This window comes from Poecilia formosa, unplaced genomic scaffold (genome assembly GCF_000485575.1).
Source record: "Poecilia formosa unplaced genomic scaffold, Poecilia_formosa-5.1.2 Scaffold27, whole genome shotgun sequence".
Lineage (NCBI taxonomy): Eukaryota > Metazoa > Chordata > Actinopteri > Cyprinodontiformes > Poeciliidae > Poecilia > Poecilia formosa.
In genome coordinates this window covers 2,173,642-2,199,186 of record NW_006799966.1, presented here as the reverse complement: position 1 = coordinate 2,199,186, position 25,545 = coordinate 2,173,642, and the positions used below count along the sequence as shown (strand labels likewise).

Here is a 25,545-nt window from a genome sequence, read left to right as displayed (position 1 = left end):
GGTGTAGAACAAAGATACATGGAGGAACAATAAGATGAAAAGAATTTGGGTGGAAGGCCATCCTAAAATCAATCCAAAGGTAAACATGCTGAAACTAATGTTACAGCCTGAACTACTGGACTGCTTTATGAGACCTTAAACCTATTGATGGCTTTTTGTTGAGATAATTATTAGAGAAGTAACTGGTTGCTACTCACAGCTCTTCTGTTTGTTACAGTGTTAGGAGCTGATTCCAAGCTGTTAAATGGCCCAGCACAATAACCCAGGGACTACTTGTTCTATAAAATTCTAGTCTCTTTTTCACATTTCCTGTCACCTTCATGCACTTTACCTGGAAGGAGAACCATTAGCAGGTCCATGTAGCCATTTAGTGTCTTCAGTGTATGAGTTTATCCAACAAACAAATTTAAACTGAAGAAAACAATATAGATTTTTGAGAGATGTGGGTGTTAAGATCTCTTTCTGCCTTGTGAGTTTCTGGAGATCAGAATGCAAAGAAACGGCATTATACTACAATATGCTACAGTTGAAACACTAAAAAAAGTAACAAAGAAACTTTTTTCTCAGTGTCTGACCTTAATGCAGACTAAATATTTCCTCTATCAAGATCTGCTAACATGCTTGCACACTTATGTTTGCACTCATTGCTGAGGGACAAATCATTCTTTAGTGAGCAACTTCTGAAATCAAAACAAACCTAACATAAGAGGGGTTCATCTTTATCCACATTGACTTAATATTCAGAAACAAGTCACAGAGTTCAGTCTTTTTATTTTATTTTTTATGTTACAGAGTTAGCTTTTAGAAATCTATTACAGGCACCAGGATCAACACCTGTCAGTGGAAAAAAAAAAAAAAAAAGATGAGGTAAAAAGGCTACAGAGTCACAACACTGCTTCAAAAACACATTTCTGCAAATATATACTTTTACTCACTAATATGTACAAGGCATGTAATAAATAATTATAAAAAAGACATCAAATCTTAGAAATTCATAAAATCCTAGAACTAGTCTGTACAAAACTTTGGATTTAAGACTCAAAAAATTAGAACAGAGCCACATTCTCCACACAGCAGTCGCCCACATACAGAGTGGATGGTAATCAATGTCATGATCAGTTTCAGAACATACACTGATGGCGGCCGCTCTGTAATCGATTAAGAATGATTCAAAAGTAAAACCTATTATAACAGTTTATTAATATTTTCAGTTCGATCACAGGCTGAACAAAAGCCTGAGACAAACAGTAGTATTACACTGTAAACATGTTTTGTTAAAAATAATTTCTTAGAGATTTTACACCTTTCACCACAGCAGAGAGACTAAATTCAGTGGCACAGTAACAACCCAGCTGTGTGTCCCGGTTTTCATTTCGGTATTCAAAGGTCATCCCAGATAAATAAATATTATTCTGCATTTCTTCTTAAATCAAAGGAGATAGCCTCTATTAATCTGCTTTATAAAAGTCATGAGTAGTGAAACACAGTAAACTGCAATAAAACTCAAACAAAGCAAAACAAAAAAATGAACATAAACTTTTAGGAATAACAAAAATTAAACACAACATCTTGCAAAATGTATTTAGAACAGGTAACACATTTGATGAAATGAGACAATACTACTAAAAATATACAACTAAACAGGCAAGCCAAAAATTTAGCAAATCGAAAAAATGAAAGAAATATTTTCTTGTGTTATCTGAAATGTGTTGACACTGTTTTTGTTTTAAACAGAACTGTGAAAGGCGTGGCTCTCAATTGATTTACCCCCTTTTCAATTCTTACTTCCATTTCATATCCATGTGTCATTATTTAACAGTTTGTTTACCTCAAAAGATATGTATTTTTAAAAAACAATGATGAAGCCCATAATCATAGAAGTGAACAAACTATACTTATAATTTAATTCAAATTAAAATAACATTTATGCAGTATTACAAATAAAGACACCTGATAAAAACAGTGTAACGTTTAAGTGACCTCCTGCTGTCAGAAAAGAAAATTATGGAAAATTACTTTAAGCTTTCAAAACTGATACATGTAGGCAAGGAAGGCACAAAAAAACATCCATTCGCAAAAGTATGAATGATAAAGCGGCAAAATGATCAGAACGTGTTGCACTGTCTTTTATGTCTTCTATTTTGCTGATTTATTTATCTTTAAATGTATCTTTGTTGAGTATTTGAATTCAGTCCCACATAATTGTGTTTTCCTCCATCTGCGCCACCTTGTTAATCCAATATTTAGTGTGACACTGAGAAAAACAAGCTCTATTTTATCCTATTTAGTTAAATCTGTATTACTTTAAACAAACAAAAAAAAAAATTCACATTTTTTTTTTTACCAAACTACAATAAGCAGTTTTCTTTCACAGAAAGAATCAGTACATGCAAAGAATACACAAATCACACAGGGATGAAGATGTATTCTATGTAAGTTAATAAACAAACATGAAACAAACATGAACTCATGTTACCTTAGCAGCTTTATAATATGGAAGTATTGATAGCTTCAGTGATGCTGCTCATTGTTTAGTGTAGGGAACAGGAAGTCATTGCTCAGAATCATTACAAACAAAGGTTTTGGTCATTATTTTCCAACAACTGTAAAATATACTGCATAACAGAACTTACATAGCTCGTAAATGAACATTTTATTGTTATTTTTTTCCTAAAATGGCAGGAGAGTATCATTCTGATTGATTGAAAATTAAAACAACAATTAAGTCTGAACTTTACATAATAGGACAGAACCCTTTCACAAATATCAGTGTCTTTCCACATCAAAGACTTTGCTAATATTGTCAAACCCAGGGAGAGAAAGCTTCATATTTCTCAGCTGACCTTGCAGTCTTAGCTATAGATCTCTGACCATCCCATAAATATTTCTTCCCCTTGGATATATGTGAAAGTATAGCTTTTTCTGAGAAATCTTTAAAAGAATATCTTGGGTTAGAGTTTGGCTAAAATAAATGTCTTTCCTGCAGTAGATTATTCTTGCACCATGTTTATCAGCTAATGGCTAAAGTGAGAGGGGGCAAGACAAATAATTGATATATATATCATCTTAAAACAACTGAAGTCTGAAAAGCCATAGCTTTATGGACCAGAATATACATGCTTCAGAATGTTCTGTAAAGACAAAGTTGTTATTTTCCACTGTCACAAAATATTTGCTCAGGATTAAGGGTAGCTGCTAGGTTGACAACCGGATGCAAGGAACTGTTGCCACATGGTTACTCAATAACAGAGATTGCTGCATTTGGGGAACTTGTACAGTATTGATAAACTGAATTGTACTCACTTGATATGCAATGGGATGTTCTTGGTTTAAAGGTGCAAACCGCAGCATTTCATGACCCACAACAGCGTTTTTAAAATTGGAGTTGTTTTAAGATGGTAGAAGTTTGCTTTTTTTCATAGCCCCTTTTGGGGCTAAATCATTAGATTTAGCCTTCTGCAGCATCTAATGTGGTTTTGGGCTTCATATAGATGCCAAAAAGAGTTATGTACTGCAGGTAAGAAATGAACTCCTTTAGCCGTTTCACAAAACCTTACTTAAAACATCCTAAACTACATAAAACTACATAAAATGGGTGAAATGCTCTGGTTTCAGCAGTATGTAGCTACTCTGGCTACTCTCAGATAATGTTTGTCATTTAAAAGAGATATTAACCCATTAGCTTAAGGTTGTGACAATGTGTAAACATGTTACAGCAAATAGCTACATTCACTGAGGTGCAAGTGCATTCTTACCTAAACATCAATAACACTATGAAACTATGATCATGTTAGTTCGCCCGTATGTATGTAAACATACATATAAAAACCCAAAGAGGGGAATGCATGCAGTTGAGCGTTTTGTAACATAAAGTTCTTTTTTTTGGTTGGTTGGTTTTTTGTCAAAATCAAAAGATGATTAAACATTGAGGGTAACAATGGCATTGCTGTTTAATTCTTAACAGAAATAGCTATTATTGACATGAAAGAGAAACACCAATATGGTGTCTGTTAATTCGTCAGCAGTCCTTTGTTCCTACTTCAGCATGAAAACCCTTTAAAACATAGATACAAGCATGGTAGTTCATGAAGGATGCTCTCAGTATGGATACATGTTCAACACTTTCAGCTGATTTGGGCAGAGACTAGCTCTGCGTAGCATCCCCGAATAGAACACACAGTCATTTGTGTGTGTTTACGCGACACGTGTTTCACAGGTCGAAACCTGTGGAAGAAATTCTCAGATTCTTGAGAACCTCTACAAGTCTATTTGCAAGTGTGCACATCGTAGACTCTCACACACTCTTGACAGCTGACGTAGCAGCACCAGTGGAAAATACAGTGACACTTCTCCTTTCTCTTCTCAGTTCTGGTGTTGTGACCCCTGCCGCAGCACAGCAGGTCACAGCCATCTATGCCGTGGGATGTTAGGTTGCAGATGCGATCCCGGGTGCCAAAGGAGCCTGTCTCCGGGTTGGGATCGCAGAAATTGGGTGAGCTTTCATAGTAAACCAAATCACGCTCTGTGGGTGGTTTGAAGTAGTTGTACTTGGGTCTCAGCGTCTCTACCCAACCGCGGGACTCCTTGTGTTTCTCCACCACCATCTCAGACGCGCTGTCGTACTTGTCCTTCATGTAGTCGCCAATGACTCGAAAGTCCGGCTGTGACCACCAGCATGTCTTGACTTCGCAGCTTCCTGAGAGACCGTGGCACTTGCACTTCAGGAACATGTTGTCGTTGAGGGACTGTAGGTTTTATTTATAAAAAAGTTAACAATACCTGACATTGGAACAGCAGAACAATAACGCAGAATCTAAAGAATAACTGACCGTTCTTCCTGCCTCATTGTTGTGGCGATTCATTGCCGAGCGTGCATCTGGGCGGTTCTCCCTCGCGTCTGCAAACTCGCGGGACACCATGCTTCCAAATTCCACATCCTCACTGCAGCCACCCCACTTCCATCCTTCTCCAGGGGGGCCCTTGTGACGTGTGTCGCAGCCGCAGATGGTGGCTGAACCATCAGCGCAAGCCCGGGTCACAGCAAAGGCAACCCCCGCCGAGGCAATGGCATGGACAAAAGCAGACTCTCGAGTAGCTACAAAGAGAATTTCAGGGATGCGTTTAGGATGGGTCAGAAAAACTCTTGTACACAAACTGCAAAATAAAAAGCTGAAAATGGTCTCTTGATTAATGCGATTATGTTCAGGAATGAGCTATAATTAACAGTATTGGTTACCCCCTGGTCCACAGACATGGGTTCATTTTGTTTCTACTAATGTCAACATTAAATAAACTGCATATTAGGAGTCCTTTATTGTTGTCAGATTCATCTGTTTGTCATCTGTATGACTGTCTGTGTGACTTTGTTCAGCCCAGACATCAATCGTGCTGTCTCTAAATAAGGCTGGAAAGTCCTCCATGTCTGTGTTTGACATAGCTAACTGATGAGTCAGAGGGATCAGGATCTTCCACAGAGATGAGAGGAAAAGACAGGCCTGACAGACCTATAATTAAGAGACTCAATTAAGCTTTTGAGAGGTTAGGAAACAACCTTGCACTGAAGGGATAATGTACAACATGGAGTTGAGTCTTTATTGACCAGGTGCCTAATTCATTCGCCTAATAGAGTGCATGAAAATGAGGTAAAACTTGAAAAGGGAATGAAAACCAAAAGGCGTAAGTAAATTAGATATCGAACAGTAGGCGACATATAAGACAGTTTATGCCGACATGTTTGACTGTGTGAGAGAGCCAAAGCGTATTTTAAGAAAGAGAGGGAAAACAAACGAAAGGAAGAAAAGAAAAAAAAGGAAGGCGCACGTAGTTAAAGGCAGCAGGAGCTCCTCCCTTGCAGCAGGTTCCAACCAGTTTGAGGACTAAGGGGCATTAAAACAGTGATGCAAGAGAAATGGTCTTCTTGAATCCTCCACCAGCCATTTCATACTTCAATGAAATGCATCCAAGGTTACTAAACATCAACAAACGTTTTTAATTTAATGACAAACACTTCAAAATGAATTAAGCAAAAACTAAGTGCAGAGGTAGCTCCCATCGTTTAATCCAACAGAGTAAGAAGGGCACTATAATAAGCTATCAAACCAATACTTTTCTGAGGCTCAGAGTTGTTTATGTTTTTTTTTTTTTTTACCACCAAGCTTTTCTCCAGAAAGTAACCGGAAAAGGTGTGACTAGAGAAGTCATGCTAAAACTTTTTATAACAAGTTCAACCTCAGTAAACAATGAGCTTTACTACTATAACCATTCTGACACTTTGGCTTCTATGCTGTATATTGGCGCTGCTTAAGTTCAAGCATGCCATGTAGTGCCATGAGCTCTACTCACACACTGAATTTTCAAAGTTTAAAGTTGGGAGAATGAATAAGTCTCTATACACTGAGATTTAAATTTTGAAGGTCACAAGTTTCTCACTAAACATATAGCCTCGAAATTTCAATGCATCCAACATTTGATGACAGTGGCAGTAAAAACAAAAAACAAAAACAAAACTGTGCTTCTTATTAAATCTTTCACATTTGAAATTTATTGGTGTGAAACAACCTTAACTGAACTTGACAAACAATTTTTGTGCTTAAAATATTTTCACTAAAGAGATAGCTTCCTACAGTTGGTGGAGTATATTGACAGCTTAGGAGAGGGATGTGATTTAATAATATCACCGATTGAAAGCTGTCTTTCACCAAATCTAAGACAAGTTACTAATGACATGTTTTTTTAATCAGAAATATAAATTCAAATCATTAACGAACAGGCACCATCTGATAGTCACATTGCAATACTTCATTAATGCCAAAATGTTGGGAAATCATTTTATTAAAGGCTTACAGGGATAAATCTGGGGGAAATGCGGATTTTTAAGCATTTAATAGACTTGGAGTGAAATGAAAAAATTTATACACAGTGAAAACATATATTTACAGTAAAATACAGGCAGTTGTGGTTGCCAGAATTTCAACGTATTTACATGATAAAATTCTGGCAACCACAGCTGCTTGTATTTTATTGTAAATTACAGATGTTTATTTTTTTTTATTTTTTATTTATTTTTTTTTTAAACTTTTTTACAGTGTAGATGTTAACAACTCACAGTAAATATAGAGTCTAAAAAGAAGTTTATAGTATGTGTCCAGAGTCAGACATGTCTCTTTTATGAGCTTCTTAATTATAATATAAATACAACAAGCATGAATAAGTTTGATTCTAAAAATATCAATAATATAAATATAATACATTTAAAATGTGATGCTGGTAAATGCTTCTGAGGTGATCATTAAATCCTGACACTATTTTTGCTTCAGGGCTTTATTCAATTAAAGCAAAAAAAAAAAAAAAAAAGCATGCTACTCCAAGCTGTATTTTTACGAGTTGTCATATTTGGTATCATGCTACCTTTCTGGTGCTGTAGTACGTCTCGAAGCCAAATGCACCTCCTGTTGTAGCGCTTACTTCGCCGGGAGATGTCCTCTCTTACATAAGTTCAACAGCTTCTCTCCCTTTTACGACCAATTTAAGGACACTTTTTCTTGGACAATGCTTTTCAACCAAACTTTGCCAGATACCGGCAGGCCAAATGGTCCCTACAACCTGCTGGGGGGTTCAATCCCCTATTGTGCTGTCACAGTCACGCTGTGTTAGTCCCACAATGGACCCAGATATTTTATATGAAATTTGCCCTGGCTAGTGATTAGTGGGGACTAAGTTAAGTCATAGCAACAGAGAACTATGCATTGGCTGGACCCCGCTTGTCGGCAGACAGGGAAATCCCTATTCACATGGTTTAATAAAACAATCTAAAGGGCGTGTGAATGGGGAAAAGCACTTTTTCTCCTGCTTAATCTCATGGTTGAGAAGATATTGTGCTCTGAGCAGCACCCAGTGGGGAGCGGGGCTAAGGTCCCCCCATCAACTCCATTTACCACACCCCTTCTTTCTTTCTTGCCCAGAGTTAATGATATACTGATGCGCTCACTTCCCTCCCCCAGCTTGATGAGACATACGTTCTGTGAAAAGCTAAGACCTTTTAGCTCATCCTAAATAGTTACACTTTCTCATCCTCAGGTCATAGGTCATAACCCGTATCTCCTGACATCCTCCTGGTTAATTTAGGAGGGATTTATTGATTTCACCTATACTTCCTGGCTTGAATATTGCCAAGCTAAAAAAAAAAAAAAATTGCATACCCCTTGAACTTTTTCTACAAACTTAATTTATATTGGGATTAAATGTGATAGACCCACAAAAACTACCACATCATTTTGATGTGGAAGAAACACGAATCATAATTTGCAAAACTGCTAACAAATAATGCATCTGAAAAGGATGGGGTCAATTTCAGTTTTGCGTCCTGTACGCTGACACCCATAAATAAGATCCCATGCAATTAAGTGCATTCAGAAATTAATAAACAATTAAATATCACAGTGATATTGTGAGTGATACAATATCATCATGAATCCAGGTGGTCTGTGAAGGCATCAGACGTTTGCTACAAAATACAAAGAGAGGAAACAGGATCATGACGACCCAAGAACACAGCAGACAGGTCAAGGATATGTTGCTGGAGAAGGTCAAAGCTTTGAGGCTCATCTGAAAATGAAAAAGTATGGTCTGCACAGATGGTAGAATGTGCACGCCATATGCAGAAGCTGTAGTCTTCAACACTGTGAAGAAGCCAAGACCTCCCATGGTAATTCTGCAGGAACTGCAGAGATAAAGTTTGTGCATGCCAACACAGCAAACAGATAAGAAGGTTATCTCTTCACTTGAGACCAAAATGTAACATTTTAGCTAACATGCAAAAGATTATTTATGGCTAAAAGAAAAAAAAAAATATAGCACTTCCAAAATGATGGTGGCAGCATGATGCTGGGGGAACACTTTTTGTAGCAGGGGGAGGGAAGCTGGAGGAGTTGAAGGAGAAAATGGATGGAGCGAAAGCAAACCAGTCAAGGAATAAATCTGTTAGAGGTTAGGATACAACAGTAGGTACAAGGGGATATACTATAACTTATTGTGTATAGTTAGAATCTTCTAGCGCAAATTCCACATCTAAATCGTATGGAAAATCTGTGGCAATATTTGCTGTTCTATCCAATTTGACTGAGCTTGACTTTTTTCGCAAGAAGGCTAGCCGACAGCGCTATCGACTCTAGTCTCTAGAGCCCTGTGACTATCGTTGTTGTACCCTGACGACTTTGTATTCGTAATTCTGGCAACAGATGGATTTAGAAAGCATTTCCTTTCACTTCGCATTTATGTTGCAGTTTGTGTCTTTTCAAATAAAATCACAACAAAACACAACTAAGTTTCTGGTTGTATGGTGACATTATGTGAAGAAGCTTAATGGGCTTAAATACTTTTGTAAAATGCAGTTTCTGTTTGCATAGGTCTCAACACCTGCGATATAGTTGCCATCTACATTTTGAGGCACAGTTGCACTCCCTAATTCCATCATATGACTCACAAACAGAAGTGTGCATATGCCCATACAGCAGGGAGGTGTTGTTCAGATAGCAAGAAAGGTCACAACAGCTCTGGGATTGGTTGCAAAAACCGAGAACACCTGCACAGCTTTCTATTACCTTTCATCACAGGCAGATTCCAGCAGTGCATGTTTTGACACTTTGGTTAATGTAAATTAATGAGTGCTGACGCAGACATAGCCTGGAGGCAGGCCTTGTGATGTGAGGTGTGGCTATGGATAAAATCTTTGAGGTTTAGGCCACGTCTGAGAGAGAGTTCTAACAAGAATGTGTCTTATTTAAAGGCAGGAGTTGCTTTCCTTTTCATTCATGTGAGTGTGTGTGGTAACAGAAAGTAGTGCTCACACTGGGTAGGATCTTGTTGCTTTAAGTTTTAAGTAATTGTTTTTCCATTTTATTTTTTTTTTTGCTCTAACTTCAAAAACAATCTTCCTTTAAATACTAACTTCCTTCATAGAGATGTTAAACTAACTCAAATGCTCATCATGTCAATGAGATCAACACTACCAGTCATGGGATGTAACTAAGTTTTTGAAGTAAATAAGGTGCATACTCTTCCTCACAAAAAAAAAAAAAAAAAGGCCAAGAGGAAACTGAAAGACAACAGTCTGAATTGCAGACAAACAGACACCAGTGGGGACAATGGCTTCACTCCACAGACAACCACCAGCATCAATCAAATCCAATGAAATGGAAGCCCACTCTGACTAAAACCTATCAAAGGCCTGTGAGCCCCTGAGCCACTCTCCTCATCTTCAGACAAAGGCACTTAATCCAGCCACTTTGACCTCTCACATTATTACGGGCCTGGGTGACCTTAATCCAATCAAAATGATTTACTAAAGCCCAGTAGCGGCCTTCTCTTTCCAGTCAGTACCCCTGCAATTTAGAGTTGGGAGGGGAGGGCAATGGGAACGACGTGGTGGCATTTTGCACCACAATGGGGCTGGGATTGAGAACCCCTATCGTTAGCCACCTACTTGAGCTCAAGCCTCTTCTATCAACTGACTCAAGAGTTTATTAAAAGCAATTGCCCTAAGTGACCTCCAAGCGGCCACATTTGCATCAGTCTTCAGCAAACTAGCTGCCAAGTTTAGATCTTTAGATGTTGTGCAATGTGGACATCCACATTGCACAACATCCGGTCTCATTTTTTAAATCATATTTTAGAAAGCACAAGAAGCGAAAGAACATGAACTCCTCCAGTGCAGCTATGAAGCTACAAAGCAAATTTGAATTATGAAATTTGGAAATGTTTCTTGAAAACAACATGTCGAGCAGCATTTGTAACAACATCAGGCAAAGCATCAATTAACAGATGAGGTGTAGGTTACCTGTAAGAAAGCAGGAAATAGTTGCTTACTGGAAACCAAGCTTTGTGCAATAACATACAACCAAGTTATATCCCCTTAGGCATAGATGGAAAAAAAAAAGTTGTTCAGGAATTTATTTCATTTTGGTAAGCCATAATTATTATTCCATGTCAGCAAGTATCTTGCATTGCTGATTGTCCAAGTATAAGTCAAACATAAGTACATGCTGTCAGAAATGATTATCAAATGTTTTCGCATCTTCTCTTGTATGTGTGAATTTGCTAAATGGAAAACTACCACTTGTTTTCAACGTTCAGCTCTGAGATGGGGATAAAAACTGAGCCATAAAATTTATGTCTGAAACTATGCTCAAAGACACTAAAGTTGATCCTTTGTGAAGTTTAATTTTTGAAAATTGCCACAAGCAATGTAGGAAGAACAGCAAGCTCGCCAAAAAAGGTGCTTTGCTTAAATGACACTAAAAGTTATCTAAGACTACAGACTACAGCCAGAGTGATACATGGTGGTGGCACTGTCATGCTATGGGATTGTTCTTTTTCAGGAGTTGCAGAAAAACTGGTCAGAGTTGATGAAACTATTTATGGAGTTGAGTACCTGCAAAATATTTGAGACTGTGGGAAAGGTCCACGAGCCGAAAAAAAACTTAGAATTGGTCCAAATTTATTGAAAATCTGTGTCAGCTATTTTGTAAAGAAAAGTGGGGGAGATTTTAGGCTGCAGACTTGCAAAAATGATAGAGATATACACCAAAAGTCTTTCAGATTTAATTTCAGTGAATGGCAGTTCTGCAAAATTTCATGACACTGTTTTCAAATTAAATTCAAAAATATTTCATCAAATGAAATTTAATAACAAAACCAGGCTTCTTTATCAGTTTGTTGAGCCTTTTTAGGCCCAGATTTTATTTTAATTTTTTTCAATATTTTGAAAGCTGTGAATTATTTTCCTTCCACTCCCTTGTTGGTGTATCACTTAAAATCATTGGGGTTTGTGCGTGTAAGTTCAAGTTCAAGGGGCATGATTAGTTTTGCAATGCCCTGTAAAGCTTATTGTGAAAAAAAAAAAAAAAAAAAAAAAAAAAAGAATAAAGAAAACTACAGAAAATTGCCATGTTTTCAGGGCGAAATTAGGCCAATGGAAGAAATATATCATTTAAAGTTTCTTTTTACATGTGTATTTAATAATACATCATGTTTTCTTGACCTTTTTCACTTATTCTTTGCTGTTTTTGTTTGTCTGAATGCCTTAAAGCGTGTGGCCTCATTTCCTGAATAGACAGTTATATGCAAGTCATCATATTCTGAAGTGAAAATGTATTTTAGAAAAAACTGCATTATTCAGCTTGGTTCAGAATCTCACGTCCTAGGTGTCTTTTAAGGAAAATGTGGCAATTGCAGGAGATCCCCTCCCAAGGAAAACTCAGACAAGACAGAACTAACTTGCCTTGGGCTAATTGTGTACATCATTTCATGCATATAGGCCCCTCAGAGCTTGTTCTGTCTCAAGACTATTTAAACAAGGATTTGAATCAACATAATGAATGATGCACGCAGGGAATGCAGCTTTTCTACTGCAAATATAAGACAAAGAGAAAACAGAACAGTTAATGAAAGAGTTAATCAGCTCAGAAAGACCATAAGTCACTTTTCTTTTCCTTTTTTTAAAGTAGTTTGGAGAACTAAAGACTTTTATATCAACTTTGCAAAGGCAGCAACATACTGAAACACAAACTGAAGCCATTGAAGTTGAACATCATTAATGTTTTGGAATACTCCACATGTACGAGCTCACTCATAATTATACATGAGAAAAAAAAATCCTTGATACTTTGAATTTTTATTATTTATTATTATTTAAATTTTCGTCTTTATTAACTGACAATGGAAACCTATTTATGTTGAGGGTAAAATAATGACAAATTATCTTTTTCTGGCTTTCTTATATTTATGTGTGCCATTGTGCTCGTGAAAGTTGGGCAAAGATGCAAAAAAATCTTCCTCTGAAGGTTATTATATCTATCTTTCTGTCTACATAACTATACTTTAAAGAAAATTTCTGAAAGATTCAGAGTCTACCTTTTGAAGAAGCATGTCGTAATACTACAAATCACGATGTTGATAGTTGCAGGTGGTTTTTCTTTTAATTTTTGTAAACTGTGTGCCTCTAGACCACAAATTAGTTACAACCTTAACCCAACATTACCAACCATAAGCCTAAAAGTACACATCTGAGTTATGTATGAGACCATGAAACTTCAATGAACGTAAGCCCATGGATCTGAATTCACATACGCATGCTGTACAGTTTACCTTTGTCCAAAACTGGCCCAAAGATGGCCAAGTTGTCATTGACTGTTGTGCAGTTCCAGCGCCGGCCTCTGAACTGGTGCTGGCACTCTTGGATGCCAATCTTTACCCCCTCGGCCACACTGGGCATGATCTCAACGTAGTTTCTGCAGAAGCGCAGCTGCTTGGGCACCAGACCTGGTATGCTGGCACAAAGAATAGGTTGGGTACCTATTGATGAATACTGGTGGCCCACTGCTAGTGACCTACAGGCAGAGAGGAAGTCACAGTGTCAGCGCGTTTTCATAATTATATCCTCGTATCCTATTTGTCTGAATCGATGTCTCACTACTGAAGTGGGAGGTAATTTTCCTCTTTGTACAGTGTAATCTTATGTCTGAGTTTATCTGATTGTGTGTGTTTATTTGTCATATCAAGTGCTACCATTAGGTTTCTATCCTTTATCCCTTCAACCACCCTTTCCAAAGACACCTGCCCTTCATGTGTATTGAAATTGTAGCCCTGCCACCGCATTGTTTCTGTTTAAGATGAAAGTCTGCGACGCATCCAGAGGTCTTCATAGACCTTAAGCTGACAACTTGGAAAAACTACACCTTGTTATTAGCTGTCCGCACACTTAACAGGCTGTCAGCTTAGGGTAATAAGAGTGTAAACCCTACAATGAAACTTCAGAGACTGTATTAAGAGTGACGCAGAACCCCCCCCACACACACACACACAAACACACTCGTAGTTTTTCTCTTTGAGGAAGATGCTTAAAGAAACAAGTGTAAACTTGGCTCACTGATTACATCTCTGTGCCTTTACACCTTTATAATTCTCTCAATCTTTATTATTAGTGTCTATTTATTTCTATTACTCACTCAGCATTTAAAGCACTGAGAAGTAAGGTGTACCACTGTATAACGGTTACCTTGAACAGTATTTTTTTTTACAGACATTAACTTATTAGCCTTGCTACACATTTTAATATTGCTGGAGAACACGCTTATTCTTCTTATTCATTTTTTAATACACAATGATGAGCCCTGAAGCCATGGAAAGACTACTGACGGCCAACCTTAAACAACCATCAAAAAAATACATCTGACCTCAAAATTATGCATACCCCTTGCAGACTTAGGCTTGAATTAATCTTTTCATTTGGAATTATATTGAAGAGCCCCAATGAGAATCCTGACATGGATCTAGTGTAGGATCTGTAGAGGGAGCTAAAGATTAGGGTGATGGCACTCAACGGCTTGGAGGTCATCATCAGCTAAATCCTCCAACTACCTGTGGGGACAAGCAGTAGGCTGGTCAGCAATGAAAAGGGTTTGAAAACTGTAGCACTGTTTTTTTTTAAAACTAAATACAAACTAACAATCTATTCTAAATAGCAGTTATTTTTAACAAAACTGGTGGTCTGTCCTATTGCATTGTTGTCTTTTGAGAGATTCCTGTCTCATTTTCTATCAGAAAGAAAATTGATGGTTCAATGGAAACTGTTTTAGCACCCGGGGTATGAATAACTTTGGACCAAGCTGAATGTCATTGAATGTCCAGTGAATGAAAGGTCGACATCATTGGGATTATTTGTTGAAAACCCTTTAAATACCTGATTTCTGTATTTTTTTTATAATCTGATTAAATTGACTTGATTGAGTCTTTTATGAAATGTGAATAGAGTTGTAGCTTGAATCACTGCAAACTAAATCTCATTTGAAGTGTTTGCCTTCATATTTTCACTTTTGTTTCTTACTTTTTCAGGTTGCATATTTGTTTTCTAAATAGGGCAGGTTTTCACTGTCTTTCACAAGGGCCATTGCTCTTGGTGACCTCGGTAAGACCTTACCCGGGCAGGCCAAGTAAGATCTCTGTCTTCTCAGTGACATGGATTTGCATCTCTTCCACGAATGCATCCCCAAAGCAGGGGAAGGTGTACTTAGCTGCTCATTTTCTGCTAACCTGCTCAGTGTTGTTCAGGGATTAATAACTGATCACAAGATTACCGGGTTCCTGACACAGGCCTGCAGGCAGAGTTATTTTTCTTCGAACTACAAATACTGAGCAGATTTTCTTCCAAGAAGTCTGTGACTAATCCCAGTTCAACTTCACAAAACATTTTAAAGTTGCCTTTCTATTTTTGAGAAATTGTAAATAATAACGGATAAAGAATAAAAATACAGCTCATATAAAAATCAGGTAAATCCAAGCATCTCATTGGTTCCAAAAACCATGTCAGGAAGCCTGTGCAAACAGGCCTTTTACAAATGTTCTTTCTTGAAAAAGAACATTTCCTTCTTTCTGCAGAAGGAACATGTCTATGTAGTAATCTTTGAGACACACAGTAAGTCAGTGAGCAATGGCAAGTTGATATTTATTCTAGACAAAATCACCTTTGTCTGCTGCAAGCATCAGTAAACAAGACGCTCCTGCTGTGTGAACTCTTTTTTGCCTTTGTGAATCTGTCTACCCTGCAGCTGATAGTTTCCAGCAGAGACCTGCAGAAACCACCTACTTGGGTTCCCTCTCACAAGAATTGCAGAAAACTAATCATTTTTTAATCACTGTGCACAAACTTGCCAGCACCTCAGACGCTGTTTTAATGCAACATGTGATCGACTTTGATTTAAGGAACTAATAACCCTTCGATCTGTGTTTTAAGAGGCCATTGTGCATGAGCCTCTGCCGGATCTTAAACAATTACACACAAACTCACCGTGACTCAATGTGATGTGTTTCTGTCTCAGTGGAGCAGAGTGAGTTGGTGCCATCCCTTCCTGTGTTAGGAAACGGCTTACGAGAGGAGGCAGGGCATGTTCCAGTAGAGATGATTTATGATTTTTTTTTCTTTTCTTTTTGCAGAAACTGTTGCATAAAGAGCAGTGTTGTTGGAGACCATCTCCAACAACCACTTAAGGCTAACTGCTGCTCTTCTGTGTGTTGTGTGGATTTTTGGTATTTATTGTGTGGTCTTTACTTTAACCTCTTTAATTCCTCAGGGGAAAAAAAAGTCAATTTATCTTGTTGGAAGCTGCTGTTGTGCAGAAAGCAGGACTTTCAGTGTATTGAGTGAAAAAAAAAAAAGCCATGGCTAATGTACGGAAAACTGTTTAGCTTAAAGAAAAACATATATAAGGGATGTATTTTTTTGCGCTCTGAATAGATTTTCCCCTCTAATCTAAGTGTAACCAGCGCATGTTTAATGCATATTTCAGCAAGCCCAAGCAAGGTGCCTCAGAATTACCACTTTACTCGTGGGCCCTGGGGCCTTGGAGTCGACTTTGACATCAAGAGAATATGTTTGGGAGAAGGAATGTGTGGCAAGCTTTCACCTCCAGGTATTTATCTTCTAAGGTGGGGTGGACTAGAGAAGGATGGTGGGAGGGCGGCGGGTGCAGCCAGGCTATGTCATGGCAGGTCGGGAATAGGCAGACATGAACCCGCCTTAGTGCAGATCTGCAACGCCACATACTACTACGGGCATTGAGGCTGTGTCTGAAGGCCACTTGAAAATTCTGCAGCGTCTGCCAGCAATAAATCTCCCTTTAACCCTAAATTGAAGAGACATGGCTTTCACATTTCTTGCATGTTTGTTTGCAAACGGAGAGAAAATGTGAGTCAAAAGGAACTTAGTTATTTCAGCTGAGGCTAACGTAGAAAAAAAAAGATAAAAAAGAAAACGTTTTAGAGAATTACTGCATGTGCTCTTTTGTCAGTAAGTCAGAGTTTTGTTTATTTTGGTGGGAGCAACTCAGCCAATCAGATCATGTGTTTTCTTGGCTCGGTGTTGCTTTTGCAGTTGCTTTCTCCAAACTCCAAATTTACACACAGATTTTTCCACTTACAGCACAATTTCAACTGTAACAGAGCGGAAACCTGCCTTCCAAGGTGTTTTTTTTTTCTTTCAAAGTAGGGAATGGAAAAAATGACTTAAAGAAATGATTACAAATAATTAGATGACAAATTTGATCAAAATCAAATATGCTGGAAGATAGGAATGATTAGAGCATTCCTCCTTTTTTCCCCCCATCTATCCACTCAGTGGGCTCAGTGTTATATCAGGATTTCCTTCCAGCTGAGTGTGTAATTAGTTTCTCATCAGCCTTAACACCAGGGGACCCATTAATGGAAGTAGATTAGGGGTCCACCCAGTTTTAAAGCATTGCCAAATATTAAATGATTTATTGGAACCTGGACATCTTTTGTTATTTTTGTTCTACTGTACAAAACCTGCTATGATTGATGGACGTATTTTACCAGACGTGACATTAGCTCTCAAAGTCTGATGAGACTTTGAGAGCCAATGTCAAAGTGGAAAATGTTATGCCGATGTTATAGAGTGGAAAATGTTATGCCGATGTGGGGTGTTTAGGATATGGTGCACAGTTTAAGCTAAATGGCAAACCTGTCCCTAGGAAGAATATTTTCCACACTGAGTTTGATTAAAATTTCATAGTTTCACAGAGATTCATGACAAAAGTATATAATATCAACGGCTTTCACTTAGAACATGCTGATAGTTTTTGAACTGGGTCACCTTAATGATAGTGACTGGCAACAGTTTCTCAATTTCCACAGTATGACTCTCTGTGTTTTTCTCAGGTGAATTAGGCTTTTCTAATTCAGCTGATCAGCAGTGCTCAGCAACAGGTGGGAGAGGGCAAGCAACAACCCCACCACTGATTCTAACAGTGATTACTCCAGCCCTTTCTCTAGCATTTCAAGAGAAATGCCAGCAGAAACAGCAGAAACTAAACAGTAGAAACATTATGCAGCAGTTTTTGTTTTTGTTGCTTTGAAACTTTTTAAATCCTCACCTTATCTTCATACCAGTCAATGGCACAAATCTAGATAGATTGATACCTGCATAATACATAAATAATATTTTACAGGGCTAAAAATGCAAATACACTAAGACCCAACTATGTGAAACAAAATAAGTCAAAAATAAAGGCACAAAACCATCACATTAACTACAGAATTTGCACAGGATACAGGATAATGCAATTGTTCTTTTTCAATGAAATGCTTTGCTATTTTACATGACCTGTCAGCATATCCACACGTTGAGAGAAGGATTATTATTTTTTAGTTACCTTAAAAGTGCCATGTGAGCATTCAAAAATATGTCTAGGATTCAAGTATTATGTGAAATTTTCAAAGGTTATTGTATTAAGGTTTTTTTTTTTTTTCCTGAGCATGATGGAACCTGATGACCTTCTTATCCAAGATCCTAATCACCTAATTATACATCATTATCAGTTGGAGTAATAGTTCTTGCACAAATGGAGCCCTGGACAAGCCTTTACTCCTGAAACACCTACACTTGCCAGAAATACGAGAAAGAATAAACCTTTCCCCAACATCCTTTTCAAGTTTTTGCAAATAAATGCTTCAAATCACAAATTGTTTTTGTTTTTTTTATTCTGATTTAGTCCAAAACTCACAGAGGTTTTGGTTTTATTTTCTTGATTTTATAGCACATGCCACTCTTTAACCAGTGTGGTGAGACAGAACAGAAAGCTAAACAGTAATTTAAAGTGAATAATTAAAAAATATATAACAAAATAATAAATGCCTAAAATTGTTTGCAGCAAAAAATCTTATTTAGTCTAAACCAATGCATCTTTGAAGTTTCAATCCTGCTTTATAAATTCAGCTGTAGTAACTCAAATGCAGGTCAAATATTCAGTCTGTCATATGTCAGACTACTGAATCACTTATTTTAACTTTAAACTGCATGAGTAAGTCATTATATCCTGAAAAATTACCTTGACTGTGAGACATTACAGATTACACAGTGAAACTGGATCACATGACAAGTAAGTGACCTCCCAATGATATCAGCATCATAAACATACAGACAACATCCTCGAAATGGACTAAGAAGCATTAACGCTGTTTTATTTATGTAGAGCCAAATATTTGTATATTTTACTATTATTTATGTGAAATATGGTTATTTTTACATGATTACAAACTGTCTTTGTATTTACTACATAAGAATGTTCTTTTTTAAGAAAGAGTGTCTTTACAGCAATGTCTTGTATGAATCTCAATGAAACATTCTATTCTATTCTATTCTATTCTATTCTATTCTATTCTATTCTATTCTATTCTAACATGATGTTGGTTAACATGCTTATAAACCTAATTTAGTGGAAATGATTGAGTTTGATGCATTAAACAAATAGGGTAAAACAATGTTTTCAGTATTTGACATGCCCATCACCAAACAGAGACTATTAAGAGAGATTTGATTGACTGATTGACTGATTGATTGATTGATCGGTGAGTCTTGTTTTACTGTTGACAAATTTTCCTCAAAGTCATCCATTTGTTTCACATTATATCTAACGAAGCACTGCAACTGTGCAAATGAGGCGATAAGAATTGGTTTTACAGTTTATTCCCTTAAAAAAAGGGAACAAAGACAACAAGAAAAATACCAAAAGATGGACTTAAAAACTCTCTTCGTCTGTCTTAAACCTTATGTGAAGCCACCTGATACACACAGCTCTGTGTGTAAGTTTGTTTTTTAGAAGCATAGACTTTATCCTGATTAAATAGTGGTTAATTACATGTTTTGTAGGGAACAACCCATGTTCATGTACGTTTGAATAGAGACCCAGATTTAAGCAGGGGATTCAATGTCTGCCAGTAACACATTAATGACCTCCTCCTCACCCCCACCCCCCAAAATAAAAACTGGATAAACATAAACCCATGTCTTTCTCTCACGATCTAATTCTCACACAAATACAGGCCAATGTTTTCAGAATTACAATTGATTGGAAATGCCAATAGAAATGTACATTTTTGTCAACTCGTGTTTATTTTAGTCGCTCCAATGGTAAAGTGGGCAAAGGCCAGTGCTATATTTTGTAGGCCCCATACACTGAAACCTATTTGTCAGGACAGTTTTTCATTTGCAATTTTTTAATTTATTATATTTTTTATAGGAGTATATCTTCAGGACACAAGAGGACAAGTCTATGAGTTGTAACATGTATTTGTTAATTAATTAATTAATTAATTATATTAATTAAATGTATTTGCTAGTTGTTGCTCACTCACTACATGCTCTGCACCACTTCTTTAGTGACAGGATAATCAAACTCCCAAAACGCTGTTCTGGGTTTTTTGTTTTGGTGTGCCAATGAACCACCATCTGCCTGCCCCAGTTTTCAAACTTTCTGGACACACACCTGGTTAGTTTCAACACATTTCCATGATGAGTTAGATAAAATAAATAAATAAACAAATAAATAATAATAATAATAAAATAAATAGAATTAATGAATAATTATGAACAACAAAGTCAACAAGAGCATTCATTGCGGACAATTTAAATCTGCTTAAGGTGAAGCTGACGGATCATTACTGTGCGTAAGAGTCCGGCTGCTGTCAGAAAACAAACTGAAACTACAACCGCTCAAAGTGTCGCACATGGATCGAGGACCATCAGACGCTTCTCAGCATTTCAACAACAAGAACAAAAAAAAATCACGTCGCCGTTTGTTTAAGGTGTAAAAAAACAAAAAAGAAAAAAAAAAGTGAAGATAAAGCTTACCACCAGATGGGATAGCTTGCTATGACATGCGTAAGCCCACACAGCAGCAGGAAACATCCAAGGTATATCATCCTTAAAGTTTCGCAAAACCTCTCCAGCAGAACGCCAACATGCGCGCTCATCCGCGCACCAGAACTGAACTGAAGAGTGAAGCAAAAAAATAAAAAATAAAAATAAAACATAAAAAAGAAAAAAAAAAAAAAGAAAATAACTACTAGCTGGTGGATTTTTATTTCAATCTTGAAACAACCGCAGGGAGATTAAAAAAAAAAAAAAGTCTTTCAATCTATCGCGAGTGCTGGTGGCAGAACTGAGGAGCCAAATATTAAAAGTTAAAAGCCGCTTGCTTTTTTGTTAAGGACCCAATCAGCAGGTATTGCCAAAGGGGGAATTCTGATGATATGTTCCTTCTGTTGCCTTGTCAGCCGGAATGAGCTAATTTTAAGATGTGTTTTAGTGCTCACTGAGAATTGCTGGCATTAGCATGCAGTGTGTGTGTGATATATAATGTTGTTTAAAGGAGAGAGGGAGGGTCCTCTGGATTTTAAATAGACATCGGAACCCCTGTGGATTGCGTAGCTATAACAACCTGTCCGGATTTCACTCCCTGGCTTGAAGCTTCTAAAATGCAGAAATAAATATGTGTGAATTGCTCGGGAGTCATTATTAGGGAGCCCCAGTCCTCTAATTGTGCCTGTTTGTCATGAATGTAAAATGAGAAGTTGAGAACTTTTTCAAGATTTTCCCCAATGCCTCTTTCTCATTTATTCAAGAGGCATTGACATCTTTATGATTGATATGTGAAACGGGACAAAGCTTAAAGTCACACACTATTATTCCCTTTTTAATTACCTTTTTTTCAGTTTAATTAACAGAAATGTTCGGAAAAGTTGTTGAATTTAAATCGGTGCAGACGTGCGTTTATAGACTGATGACTGATTTAATGATAGGCGGACCGGTCTCTTCTTTGTAGGTGCTGGTGTTTTCTTCGTATTAAAATTAATGTCCTATGACGCCACAGAAGGGCATGTACAGATTTAATAGATCGAAGAAAATATATTTTTTACTAATGCTCATGTATTTTTAATGCGTAACTTTTTATTTGAGCAAAGACATAATGGTAATTCTAATGTGCCCATATATTGATGATAGTTTTAACAGTTTATCTGAAATATGTTAACTGAAAAACGAAACATTCTTTTAAAAGTTTATGTTGGGGAAACTCTCAGAACTGATAGATTCTGGATAATTAAGGTTTGAACCAGTATTGTTTTGGAATTTCAGCGAAATATATGTTTTTGTTTTACCAAATAAATAAATAAATAAATAAATAAATAAATAAATAAATAAATAAATAATACTCTGGAAAAATATGAAATATCAGGACTGATTAAATATATTTAATTAACAGATATATCTGTTTGTTACACTCGTTACACTTTATTTGATCCGCATCTAGAGTTAAAGGCTCAATCTTTGCACAATGCGGGCAGTCATATTGTCACAGTTGGGCTTAGTCATCCGGAGTTTTATTGATTGATTGATTGATTGATTTTTGCCATATAGCACGGATAAGTGGTTATCTGTCATTGACCCGTTTTTTTTTATTATTTCGTAATTTGTTTAATTTTCACTGCTTGTTTTTTTTTACTTCTCAGCTGAGCAGCAAACCAAGTTTCCTGCGCTGTAAAATTTATATGGACTGTAAGTACATTTTTTTTTTTTTTTTTTTTTTTAAGATTTACAGTTCATGCATCTTTGATTCCCTCACGGTATGTTTGTCACAGTCAGCAAACTGGTCAAGTTTATTCTATTTGAAGCACTGAAAAAATTATATATAACAACTCATTTCCTTTAATTGTTGATTCTATCTTTGTTCCACCAAGTCTTATTTGGACTATTCAACTACTCTCTAATTTAACAGAAGTTTTCATAAAAAAAAAAATCTTGATATTGATTCGCCTGGGAGAGGAAACTCCTGGTCAGGCCCACAGATGTCCAGACGTCTCAATAGGTGGTGTGAGTCTGGATGCTACTGCCATCTGGTGGGCAATCCTACACATAGCAAAACAGTTTTTTAAAGCTCCTAGTTTAAAATAACTTCTGCAATTCTGGAATATTTCCTGCTAGTTTCTGATTCTGTTACTTCACGAAAAAGACAATAGGTATATGTTTTACATGCAAACATCATTGGTTTGTGCAGACTTTTGATTTTTTGCATTGGAGTTGCACGTGAATCACCATGTTTCACTCCTGACGTCCCATCAGCAGAGAGTTGATGGGAAGACGGATGGAGTGTTTTCCAATCTTGGTTTTCATTTTATAATCAGGCACTTCTTTGTGCTGGTCTGTCACATTAAATTTCAATAAAATACACTTTAACATGACAAAATAGAAAAAAAAAAGAGTTGAAGGCATAGAAATAATTTAGCAAGAAACTGTTAGTAAAAATGAAACTGCTACATAATCAGGGTATACGAGAAATAGTGAGGGGTACAAATCAGAAAGTGAATACTTCAACTAAGTGTGTTTTTATTCCATTTAAACACCCCCAAGGTCAAATCAAATTGAATAAGAACAATCTCGTGCAGTATTTACTGCACATTCCTATGGGATATGAGAAGTTGGATTTTCCGCCACCCGTTTTTTTGTCATATTTAGTTACCGAATTAGCAGGTTTAGAAATTTATTCATTTAAAAAACAAACTGGCTTTCACACCTCGCTCCCCACATGCCGCCCTTTCAGCTCACCTTCACTGAGAAAACAGGAGAACATCAAGTCTCCTCTGTGTGGCCACATGACCTCACGGGGACACTGATGTCATTTAGTGGTGGCCAACCAGCACGTCTTGTCATTTCACTGCACCATTGCCCTCAGTGAGACGCCCTCTGTTTGACATTAAACAGCCACAATAACATCATGCGGTACAAAAATATTGAACAAATTACATTTTCATTACTTCACTCGGTTCTCCATGAATAATTTCCTGACGTGTTAGTAAGCTGTTAATACTCCTCTGTGCACCGGGATGTGTTTATGAGTTGGGGGGGATTCTAGGGAAAAACTGAACTGTGTTTTGCAAGGCTTGTGCGTAAATGTGGCTGCACCACTAGATGTCAGCATTGTAGTAGCTCTAGTCAGACTCATCGTCACTTATGAGCTTTGAAATAATAAAAAAAAAAAACATCTAAATGGGAAACAGGTGCAGACTATCGTTTGAATTCTTAGCAGCTTTCTCTGATACATTAAGGTAATTCTAATATAATCTTCAGCCACAGATCACAATCTAGTCTTTCAGTTTTGGCCAGAAATGAATAAGGAACACATCTGGAGGGAAATGTAAATAAAATCCCTCTGAATATCTAGTCAAATTAGACATTTATCCTTTTAGACCATATCATCAAAACAATAATAAAAAAACTCATGGTGTTTAGTGCTACGGTCAAGAGCAGAGTGGAGTTTTTGCATCAGGATGGGCTCTTCTGATCTGCCATCTCATGTGTTGTGTTGCAGCTTCAGATCATTGAGAAAATAAAATACACCTCTCATACTATGACAGTTTGGCCTCCGTTGGCTGTGAGGTCACACCTGGAAACAACTCATCACTCTCCCCTTTGTAGCCCATTGGCATGGGAAAAGAAGCAAAGCCTCTGCCTCTGTGTCAACTTTATCTGCAGGATGGGCATTACCACAGGCGTCGACATCCCTATCTGGCCTCTTGGTAATACAGCCTGAAAGGTTTCAGATAAGGAGGAAAATTGTGGTGGACCATTTCAAATCTTGATTCCCTGGAAAGGTCTGACATCACATTTGTTGGGTTTGACCACTAAAACACGCATAGAGTGCGTCATTTGCACAATCCTAAATTATCTTGAGAGTAAATTGCAAATTAACAAATTTGCCAGAGATCTTCACAAGAAAGCTTAATGTTTGCAGAAGACTAAAGAATGCTGATTATAACCCATGTTTTATCAGATTTTAGCAGAAAAACAGGAATAAGACGGATCTGACCACACAAAGAGTTATTGCCAAAACAATTTATACTTGTGTTAGTTTTCATTCTGAAAACAAACGCAATGCTCTCTTTGTCCTGCTTTTCCCTTTAGGTGGACGGCCATGTTTTGGTAGATTTGCGAATGGACTATAGCAACACTTGAAAAAGTTTGTCAGTAGAACAATGAGTTTCAGCTTGTGGCCTTCATCCCGGTCATCAGACTTGTAGATGGAACATATTCTTTCCATTTCCAATTGATGAATTAACTAACGCTATGTTGTTTTGTCATCTAAATTGTCCACAATTTTATTCATGTCCAATCTGGTGTGTTCTTATATCTTTATAATACTTCTAAAACTGACCTCTTTGTTCTCAAAATTCACAGTTATGTGCTATTTTTTTTTGTTAATTTTTCCACACAGAATCCTAAATAAAGTACACTGAACATTGTAGAAATCTCTAGCCATGTTGTAGCAGCATGTTCACCTTTGAATCCTATTGTAACTGGTTTCTCTCAAAAGGTTTATCTTGAAATGGACAGGATGTTTCTTTTAGTTCTTGGAACGTAAGAGTCGATGTTATTGAGCTTCAGGGAAAAGATCACATGTACAGTTTTTACGACGATGGTGAACAGTGTGAAAGTCTTTCTTTCTGTTCTCTTCTTTCTCTTGTTCCTGCAGTCGTAGTCTCTTCTGGGTCATCCCAGGTTACAATCAACAAGAAGGGTGGCTGTGCAGTGTGCAGCTGCTCAGCCGGACCCTGTCTTGTTTCGTTAATGCTACGTAAGGCAGATCATACCACTCCATCAACAGCACCTGCTGGTAGAGACCCCGACATGTTCACTTTATATCT

At 37.2% G+C, this 25,545-nt stretch overlaps 1 protein-coding gene across 1 annotated transcript; it reads right to left on the bottom strand.

Moving 5' to 3' along the window:
- Positions 1-1,370: 1,370 nt before the first annotated feature.
- wnt3a (wingless-type MMTV integration site family, member 3A) lies at positions 1,371-20,851 on the bottom strand. Its single transcript, XM_007548640.2, has 4 exons — positions 20,699-20,851; positions 13,144-13,385; positions 4,830-5,095; positions 1,371-4,745 (listed from the first exon to the last, which is right to left on the bottom strand). Exons 1-4 carry the CDS (start codon positions 20,818-20,820, stop codon positions 4,266-4,268), a joined length of 1,110 nt encoding a protein of 369 aa, XP_007548702.1. The 5' UTR covers positions 20,821-20,851; the 3' UTR covers positions 1,371-4,265.
- Between the last annotated feature and the right edge of the window lie 4,694 nt (positions 20,852-25,545).